The 10,486-nt window shown below is 35.9% G+C and overlaps 2 protein-coding genes and 1 long non-coding RNA gene across 6 annotated transcripts in view; 2 read left to right on the plus strand and 1 right to left on the minus strand.

Annotated features, from left to right (window-relative positions):
* LOC101887148 (hormonally up-regulated neu tumor-associated kinase homolog A) overlaps positions 1-7,790 on the minus strand; it is a 227,935-nt gene extending 220,145 nt beyond the window's left edge. For all 4 annotated transcript variants that reach the window (XM_087307439.1, XM_087307440.1, XM_087307437.1 and 1 more), the window contains exons 1-2: positions 7,706-7,790; positions 5,944-6,207 (exon numbers count right to left, since the gene is read on the minus strand). In XM_087307439.1, coding sequence (XP_087163565.1) covers positions 5,944-5,970 — 27 coding nt within the window. In that variant the 5' untranslated portion in view covers positions 5,971-6,207; positions 7,706-7,790. The remainder of the gene's footprint in view (positions 1-5,943; positions 6,208-7,705) is intronic.
* On the plus strand, positions 1,878-6,521 carry irak1bp1 (interleukin-1 receptor-associated kinase 1 binding protein 1). The gene is given in 4 exon segments (NM_001020771.1): positions 1,878-2,199; positions 2,274-2,339; positions 2,428-2,558; positions 5,978-6,521. Coding segments are annotated over 4 exon segments (750 nt in total). The 5' UTR covers positions 1,878-1,905; the 3' UTR covers positions 6,237-6,521.
* A 683-nt stretch (positions 7,791-8,473) lies between the features above and the next one.
* LOC147838249 (uncharacterized) lies at positions 8,474-10,056 on the plus strand. Its single transcript, XR_015523754.1, has 2 exons — positions 8,474-9,884; positions 9,949-10,056. It is a non-coding gene; the product is annotated as an uncharacterized LOC147838249 (long non-coding RNA).
* Positions 10,057-10,486: the final 430 nt, after the last annotated feature.

Here is a 10,486-nt window from a genome sequence, read left to right on the forward strand (position 1 = left end):
TTCATCTTTAAAAACATTCAGTCATTCATTCATTTTCTTTTCGGCTTAGTCCCTTTATTAATCAGGGGTCTTCACAGCGGAATGAACCACAAAGATATCCAGCATATGTTTTATACAGCGCATGCCCCTCCAGCTGCAACCCAGAACAGGGAAACACCCACACTCTTGCATTCACACACATCCACTACGTTCAAATTAGCAAACCAGAGCACTGGAATAAACGATTAAATTAAATGATAAACTACTTTTGAACAGTTGTTTTATAGAGCAATAACATTTCATTATTTTACTAATTGTACAGTATTTTTGATTAAATAAATGCAACCTTGTTAAGCAGGAGAAGCTTATTTAAAAAAAAAAATCCTACTGACCCCAAACTTTTGACCGGTAGTGTATATTTGTAGCAATCAAAATCATCATCATGCTTATCGTTTTACATTTATTCTTTACATTTATTCTTTGCATTCTGTTTATTGTAACATAAACATGATTATATACAGGGTGTACTTAGGATTTAATTATATTTAAATAATCTGAGGCATCCTAGTTATGTTAATGTGTTTAATTTGTGATTTATTATTATTATAAGTTAAAATAGTACAGTGTTCTGAATGGTTTCTTAATTATTGTTTAAAATTAGGCCTCATCTTCTTTTTGATAATTATCTACTTATTAGTATTATCAAGCACTCAAAACAAGCAACTAAATACAGAGCATCTGCTTTAAAAAAAAAAAAGTTGGTAGGCAAAAAAGAAAATGTACTCACTATTAACTCACCCTCAAGTGATTCCAAACCTTTAAGAGTTTCTTTATAATAACGTATTATACTATATAGTTATAAGAAAAAAAAATTTTTGAAGAAAGCTAAAAACCTGATTTCCATAGTCAGAAAGTCAGTGGGTACGGGTTTCCAGAAGAAGATGCAGGTCCGTAGCCAGTCTATTTAAAAGGATGGTTTGTTTTTCTGAAAAAGTAGACATTTTTGCAGTTATTCGCCTCATTTTCTATTCAACTATGCATTTTAGTGACATTTTAAAAACTAATTTTTGCTGGATCAGCTTGTCGGATGGTAATCATAATCACACTTTTTTGATGCACAAAAAATATTTCCTACAATTTTGTCAAAGTGCTTACCATACTATTTTACAAAGTATTTATTTAAAAAATTGTATATAAACCAAGTTAAAGCAGTTTTATAAATATTGTTAAGAGATTAGCATTAAAAAACTAAATAAATAAATATGACAAAAAAGTATTTTTAAATACAAATTTATCATCATCCATCATTTAAGAAAATAGGAATCTGGTAAAATTAGTTTTAAAATAAAAGCTGTAACCAAGTAAACAATTGGCCAGCTCATTTTATTCAACTTTCCTCGAATAATTAAAAACTAGATGTGTCTTAAAGCCTTCTTCTGTTGATACTTTTTACAATTTATGATGGCATAATTAAGTAAAAAATGGGATAAATGGGGTCACGTTTTAGACTTTGTGGGGTTTGGGTGTCTTTCGAACCACCCAACTCCCCTCTGGCTACAGGCCTGAGAAGTCAAACGTGTTTAGAACAAGCATATGCTGCATATAATGACAGAATTTTCTTTTAGGGCTGAACTATCTCTTCAAGCCCGTTTGTTGATGCCTGCTGCCCTCTGCTGCTCAAACTTGCTTTTTTCTAAATCCATGAGTAAACTAAACGCATTTTAAATATTTGAATAACATTTAACAAATAAACAGACTAAAAGTATATGCATGCATGTATGACCCCACGAATCAAAACGAAAGCTATGAATATATTACCATAGATCGACTGTAAAAAAATTCAAACGTGTATTCGATAACAAAAACTACATTTCCCGACATGCATTGCACGTGTTGCCATAGCGCCACGTTGGTTTACCAACAGTCATGGCGCACAGCCCGTCTCGTGTCTTTGCTGCACTTTCACCGTCTGCTGGTGATGTTTACCGAGACGAAAACCAGTCGGTGTTTAACCGAGGTCGCAAGCAAACACATTTATCCGCTCAAAGCAACGTGAGGGTGATTGAGGTGACGGGCTGCGCGGAGATATCCAGTCCTCCAGACCGCGCCTGCGTCTCCATCAGCGTCAAAAACAGCAAAGAAAATGTCAACGACGTGACCAACAGCGTTACCCGAAGACTGGAATACATATTGCAGACCGCCAGACAGCACGACGTCAAGGTGATCAGTTATTAAAATGTGCCTTTCTAAAGCAGCAAGATATCAAGTAATTACAAAAGTTTATTTCCAAACAGGAAGAAAACATCACCGTTACCAAGCATTTACAAAGAGATGAGGATCTCTTCCACATGCAGGCTGAGGTATGAAGTATCGATGCGATTGATTTGATCCTGTATAACGGAGTTATATTACATTTCATCTATAATGATGGGTTTTTTGTATGTGCAGGTGCTTGTGGTGTTTTTAGACTTTGAGAAGATGCAGCAAGCGCGCACAGTTTTGATTGAGAAACTGGACAAAAGTGTGTGTGTTGGTGACCCTTACTACAGTCACAGTGCTGAAAGCCTCAGTTTGTTAAGGTAAATGATGCTAGAATGACTTTCATATGAAGCTACACTGCAAGTAAGGCTTGGCGATAAGGCAAAAATGCAATCACAATAGGTCATTTTAATATTGAACGATAAATATTGCGATATAAGTTGTTAATGCTTCCAGATTTAAAAGAGTACCCCAACAATGGCTGAAGCGAAGAAAAGTAAAGGGTCCATTAAATGGCATAACATTTGACTGATACATTTTCAGTGGCCGAAAATTCGGCGCATCTCTAATATCAACATACTTTCAGATTTCCTCTGTTGCACATTTTTGCAGTGTGATTGACTTTTAGATCAGTATAAAGTTGAAAAAAAAAATCCAGAGCTTATCATTGTTATTGGCATAAATTTTATCGCGATTAGATATAATCTCATTTAGCGGCCCAGCTCTAACTGCAATTGCTCTGTGCTACAATATTAAATGATTAGTTCACTTCCAGAACAAATATTTGCTGTTAATTATCTCACCTCCTTTTCATCGAAGATGTTTTTTTTGTTGAAAGAAATTATGTTTTTTGAAAAAACATTTCAGGAACTAGGGCTGCACAATATATTGTTTGAGCATTAATAACGCAATGTGTGTGTCTACAATAATCACATTGCAGGATTGAATAATTTATTAAAGCTTAAAAGTGAAATATTATTATTATTATTATTTTTAAATAACTTGTTATTTTATGTTTGATTGTTTAATTTCTTTACCTGAATGCTTTTAAACTCCATAACCATAAAGCACTGTTTATTTACCTTTTAACTGTTGTATTTATATATGCTTGTAATTAGTTATGATTTATGCAAACACACTGCATAGATAAAGACTTGACCATCCCAATCAATTTAAATTAAATCTTTACAAAAAGAGCTATTCAATACATTTGGTGAATTATATTCGTATCGCAATATATAAATCGCAGAAAAAAAATATTGCAATGTCAGATTTTCCAATATTGTGCAGCCCTAGCTGGATTTTTCTCCATATAGTGGACTTCAGTGGTGCCAAATGAACTTCTAAAATGCAAACGTATGTAATATAGTAATACTATAAGGTAAGGCTGCACAATATATCGTTTTAGCATTGATATCGCAATGTGCACATCTGCAGTAGTCACATCGCAAGGTCTACAATGTCGAATCAGGATTATAGTGGAGTAGGAGTTAAAACACACATGATTAATAGATGAGTAATTGCAAAGTTTAAACAAAGTCACCAAAAATTGTGTCGTTTGCATGTGTTTTAATGCCTTTCAAACCAATTTAAACATTCAGGCATAGAAAATTAAAAATTTTATAACTTCAAGAATGATATATTTATGTGCTCATTTATTTATCATTCATTTTACATTCAATTATTCACTTTGTCTACGGGACTACTGTTAGACTCCCAGAAAAAAACACAACATCAACTTCCTTTGTAACTTTGCTTTACTGTATTTACGGTTTGTTGCTTGTAATTTGGTTTATCAATCAATCAATCAATCAATCAATCAATCAATCAATCAAGCCTTTATTTGTCACTACACTTTCGTATAGCGAAATTGGACCCCCCAGACCATACACAAAACATCACAAACAACTTTTCAGGGGAGACAGATCTTAGGAGGTAGCATTTAGAAACGAAGAAAGATACATTTGGACAGTTAGGCTAAAAAACACCCCCTCAGCTTGCCCTTGATTAGGACAAAGTGAGAAAAGGGAGAAAAACAGCCCTATCTTAGCATAAGCACACCGGCAAGACACAACATAGACAGAAGGGATGGGAACAGGGGTAATGGAAAACAATCCGTTGAGTGCGGGCAGCCAACTGGCCCAGCAGCCATTCCGGCGCAAGTCACAGCCCCGCCCACGCCCCACGTGGGTAAAAGCACACGAAGGCGTTTGGATGGGGATCGGTGGTGAATGTTTATCTGTAGATATGTTTGTGTGTGTGTGAGCCTGCATAGTCCAGAGTCCCGCAGGTGTCCTTGACAGGGGCAGGAATTCAGAGCGTCCGCTTATCTTGCTTATCCCAGGGAGTTGTTTACTTCCAGCCGAGGCCGTCTGGCAGGAGTAAGAGGAGAGCCGAAAAAAAGACAGTAAGATACTTCAACTTTAGGTCAATATCTGCCAATTTCACAGATATTTAATGTCCATCACTCGTCTCCCGATCTGGCCAAAATTTGTTGCAGAGCCGCTAGCTTCACCTCGATGGTTTCCAGTTTGCGGTCAAGGACCATAGTCTGATTTGCGACCCTACCCATCAGTGTTTCAATCAAGCCGGCCAGCCTAGTGGGGTTTTGAGCTGCGCTGACCGCTTTTATCAGTTTCCGATATCCCAGGGCCCCGCATAAGCCCATCAGCAGAAACCCTGTTATCAAAGTTCCGAATAGGTAGATATCTTCAATATCCTCCAGAGACAGAGCAGCTAGACAGAGGACTCTCCACTTCTCCCACCCGTCCATCACATATCCAGCTGCGAGCGTCCCCGCAGGACAGCTGGGTTCCCCGGAGCCCAGCGATCTCGTTGAGAAGATGGTGTCAATTGCATTCAGAGACACTTACACTTTATGCAGATGCGCTCTACTACAAAAGCATCTTAATAACAAATAAAAAAAGTCCTAAATATTATAATTTACAAATAGAGCTATTCTTTTTATGAGTTAAAGATATACTCAATATCGCCATGTGCTTGGCAGAAAATTTAAATACTGCAATGTCAGTTTTTTCCAATATCGTGCAGCCCTACTATAAAGAACAGACTGAATGCCAGATTATGCAATGGGCATTTTGGGCATGAACCTATGAGAGAATTCATTATATTCATTTATTTTACGTTTCAAATGTTACGTGTAGACAAAGGATAGTGATTTCCCATCTTCTAACAGCCTGCATGATTTATATTATTTTACCTATTCGTAGTCATGGTATGAATATGATCTTTAACAGCAAATACAAAACATCACCATAATATTTTTGTTTTAATTGTATAAACAAAAACTTGCCATTCTTGCTTAAACCGGATGATAGCCTAGTGTTCCTAGATAAAAAACCAGTAATGTAACATGTATAGTACTACAAATACATATGTATAGTAGGATTTGTGCATTTAACTTTTTTTCTCAAATTCAATAATTAAATTTTGTTATTTTTGTCATGTTAAAGAACCCTACGTTTATTACTTTACCATTTTTTTCTAAAGACATTTCAAAACAGTGACTTAAATGTACATAAAGCAATATATGAAAAATGCTTTTGACCAGTGTAGGACCAGATCCAAAAATACACTTGTGGCCAATCAGCAGAAAGGGGTGTGTCTAGCAGCATAGATAGTAAAAGATGGCACAAAGCAAAACTACTATAAAACACATATGCAAAGTGTAATTTTTTTTTTTACCTTGTCTGAAATGCTGTAACACTCCATTCTGCAGACGACGTGTGTGTTTGGAAGCGGTGGACAATGCCCGACTAAAAGCCAGCGAGGCGTGCTGTATTCTGGGCCAGGCTCTGGGACGTCCGCTGTTGGTCCGTGAGGAGGAATCTCGAGAGTGGAGCAGCAGTCAGCAGGATGCCTCTGGCTCTCCTCTAACACTACACCCCAGGACTGATGCTACGCTAATCTCTGCCTCTTCACGCATGTTTGTCACCTTTGAACTGCGACCTAAGGACAATAACAGGAGGAAGTTTTAGTTTGTTCAACAATAATATAATTACTACACATTTTTATGTATGTTAACGCCTATAAAGAACCACTGATATTCAGAAAAGAGTCCACAGTGAAGATAACACTATTTACTCCCACTGTTGTCGTAATGAAAAACAACTATACTGATGAATAGCACTGTGTGCAGCTTTAATGAACATGTTATTCAAATAATCAGTGTTTACTTATTAGCTGGCATTTTCCGTTTATTGACACTAACAAAATGTATCATTGGACCTCAACTTTGGATAATAAAAAGTTTAACAAAGTCACTTTTGAATCAATATAATTTTATGGGTTGTTGCTGTACAAAAGTGGGTAATGATCTGCCATTACTTTTTTAATCTAGTGATGTATTTTTGATACTGAACAGGACTACTATGCTCTTTAAAGTAAAATGTTTACCATCCCCTCTGGTAATAGATTTTAATTCTTGCTTTAACTAAAAAGACATTTTGGCCTTTTTTGAAAACCCATTAGCAGAAAAGCCAGAAGAAACATTTGAGAGTTTGTAGCTAATTCATTATAGAAAATAAGGCAAATATGACTGGAAGGAGACAGAAGAGCCTGGTAATGATAAACAAAAACAACAATAAAGAACAGGAGGACCCACCAGATCTCAGGTGTTTGATTTGGAAATAGTTAAGACACTAGAGGTCTCAAAAATAAAGGTTCTTTACTGGCATTAAAGGATCTATAAAAACATTTACCATTAGCATTAACCTTTCATTGCACAAAAGATTCTCAAGATTTTTAAAGCAATAATATCTTCTGAAAACTTACATTTTATGAGTACATAGTCTGATTCAGTTACATTATCTAAAAAAAGAGAGGTAGAGAATGCAAAACTCAGTCCAACCAATGTAACAAAATAAGAGAAAGCAAATATAAAGCATTACATAAAAAAATAACCCACGTACCTGGCAAGAAGGTACAAAATCAAAAGCACAAAACTAGGATATTAATAGATAAGCATCTCAAAATGTTTATAAAAGCAGCTATGGAAGACTTGACTGAAAGAATCATTAAGACCAACATGATAGATTTGAAAACGCAAAAAGAGCCAAATGAAATCCTACAAAAATGTTGCACTTAAAGCCTTAATATTTACAATTGTATGACTTGCAATGTAATTACATTGGTAAAGTGGTTACCGTGTTTGTTTGTTTTTCCCAAAAACAGGACTAACCTATCCTAACAGGCCCAAAGTTATTTGAATGTAATAGGTAATACGGTTTCAGGGACTTATAACGTAATCCTTTAGGATGTTTAAGACAAGAAACACATCTATTTAACCGCACTGATTTGTCATTGTACACAGCTTTCAAAACATTTTGGCCACGACATGCATTTTCAGCATATCGACGTCAACAAAGCAACATACTGACAACTACCTGCAGTTCACAAACATTTAAAAACATGTTTGTGAACAAAACACGATATAACGATTAATTACCTGCCATAATTTACTGTTCAAAAACACCTCTCTGCTCGACAAAAAAACACGCCACATATGAACATGCCGAACACGTGACGCTTTCCCGGATGTCTTCTTCGCGCTTTTTGTTAACTCCGTGGCAAAACCATAGACTGTAAAGGGCAAAACGCATAGGAGTTTTAACACTGTACACACTCTACGTTTCTGAAACTATTAATAATTATGGCAATAGAAAGACTTTGATTTATACTTTTTATCTTGATGATTATTTTAGTCTTCCCATATTACTGCAGTTTTAACATGAAGTGACACGACATCTGACGTACAGATATAAATGGCATCTGCCACGGAGTGTAGGAGTGTAGTGACACTTCGGGTGGCATGTCGGTTTTCACTGTCATGTGTCACTCGGTAGTGGCATGTGTAGTGACCTGTCGCGCTGCAGTAATACTGATCTGATTACTGAACACTAATCAACGCTTGCAAATCGATTTTTAATTATTACGCGACTTTTAACATGATTTATTCCACCGCAAGTTAGTTATGCTTGACTACTCCATGATGTTTTAATTTATTTATCATCTATTTTATGTATTCGAGTTATACATCCTGAATTTATTGCTACTATAGATAATATTTAGTCATTTGACAATAGCCTACATGTCAGTGGATATCAATCTTATTGTGACATGCTGATCTGCTGTGTCATATATTATTGCATCGTGGAGTTTTTTTCCATGTGTTAATTAGTTAATTATTTTATTTAATATTTTTCCTATTTTTATTAAGTGTGATTAATTCCGTATTTTTTTAATCATTTGACAGCCCTACTTTAAAGATATTATTCCAGCAAGTTTTATTTTTTTAAGTTATTAATTTATTTATTTTTATCAGCTAAACTCTCCCATTATAATTTTTTTCTTTTGTTATTAATTCCGGAGGACAAACTCGCACAGTTTTTCTTCGGTCTACCTCCGATAGAACCACCTCCAATTCACATTCTGTGAAGATTCTCTTCTTGCCTGCTTTGGCCATTGCTTTTTCATTTGGTTTTTCCAAAGTGGAGTCATTACTATATTTATACACGATAAGAGGCAGGGAATGGTTTTGTGCTCATGCATGTTGCACTCAATTTTACGGAATTCAGATGTACAAAGAGAATATGCATAGGATTCCGTATACGCAGTATTTCAACATCTGATTTTTTTACTGTGTACGCATATTTACAGCTTTATCCGTACACAATGTTTTAGTTTTCATTCAATGCAAGTCATTGTACATGAGGCCCCTGACCTGCAGGGATGTTTTTAAAAAGCCTAGTAAGAGCTTGATTAGCTAGCCCAGGTGTGTCTGATTGCGGTTTAAACTAAACTTTGCAGGACACCGGCCCTACATGACCGAGTTTGGACAGTTCAAGAGGAAGGGGTGGTGGTGAGATAAAAAAAAAAAAAAAAGAAAAGATGTCCACGATTTCCCAGAAAAAAAAAAGTATTTTCAAGAGGAATGGGTGATGGTGGAAAGAAAAAAAAAGAAAGAAAGTAAAAAGAAAAGATGTCCTTCCAAAAAAAAAGAGTACTTCCAAGAGGAAGGGGTTGTGGTGGGAAAAAAAGAAGGAAAAAGAAAAGAAAAGAAAAGATGTTTTCCCAGGGAAAAAAAAGTCTTCTCAAGAGGAATGGTGGATGGTGGGAAGAAAAAAAAGGAGAAAAAAAAGTACAAAACTTCTTGCACATGAATGGAAGTCTATGGCGAGAAAAGCCCAGTGTGATCGCAGCTTAAGAGCTTGATTTGGCAACTGAGGTTTGTCTGATTGCGTTTAAAAATAAACTTTGCAGGACACCGGCCCTACAGGACCGAGTTTGGGCAGTCCAAGAGGAAGGGGTGGTGGTGGAAACAAAAAAAAGAAAAGAAAAAAAACATGTCCTTCCAAAAAAAAAAAAAAAAAAAAAGTACTTCCAAGTGGAAGGGGTGGTGGTGGGAAAAAAGGAAGCAAAAAAAAAAAAAGACAAGAAAAGACGATTTCCCAGGAAAAAGGTCTTTTCAAGAGGAATGGGTGATGGTGGGAAGAAAAAAAAGAAAAAAGAAAGAAAAGATGTCCTTCCAAAAAAAAAAAAAAGTACTTAAAAGAGGAAGGGGTGGTGGTGGAAAAAAAAGAAAAGAAGTCCTTCCAAAAAAAAAAAAGTACTTAAAAGAGGAAGGGGTGGTGGTGGAAAAAAAAAGAAAAGAAGTCCTTCCAAAAAAAAAAGTACTTAAAAGAGGAATAGGTGATGGTGGGAAGAAAAAAAGAAAGAAAAGATGTCCTTCCAAAAAAAAAAAAAAAAGTACTTAAAAGAGGAAGGGGTGGTGGTGGGAAAAAAAGAAAAGAAAAGATGTTTTCCCAGGAAAAACATCAAGAGGAATGGGTGATGGTGGGAATGAAAAAAAGAAAGAAAAGATGTCCTTCCAAAAAAAAAAAGAAAAGAAAAGATGTCCTTCCAAAAAAAAAAAAAAAAGTACTTCCAAAAGCAGAGGTGACCGACCTCGGTCCTGGAGAGCCGGTGTCCTGCAGATTTTAGCCCTAACTTGCCTCAACACACCTGCTGGGATGTTTCTAAAAAGCTTGGATATGCCACGGTCACATTAGAGTTTGAGCCTGCGAAATTCTGTTGTATAGCGCTGTGAAAAGGGCCAGGGTTACACAAGATAATTAGACATTTAAAAAAAGTGAGCGATGACTCCATATTTTAAATCTTTGTCCAAAGAGGTCATGTTTTGATCCTCGATTGGTCTCGCGCATTCAAGTGATGCAATTCGCAGGTCAGA

This window comes from Danio rerio, chromosome 23, assembly GCF_052040795.2.
Source record: "Danio rerio strain M-AB ecotype USA chromosome 23, GRCz13ab, whole genome shotgun sequence".
Lineage (NCBI taxonomy): Eukaryota > Metazoa > Chordata > Actinopteri > Cypriniformes > Danionidae > Danio > Danio rerio.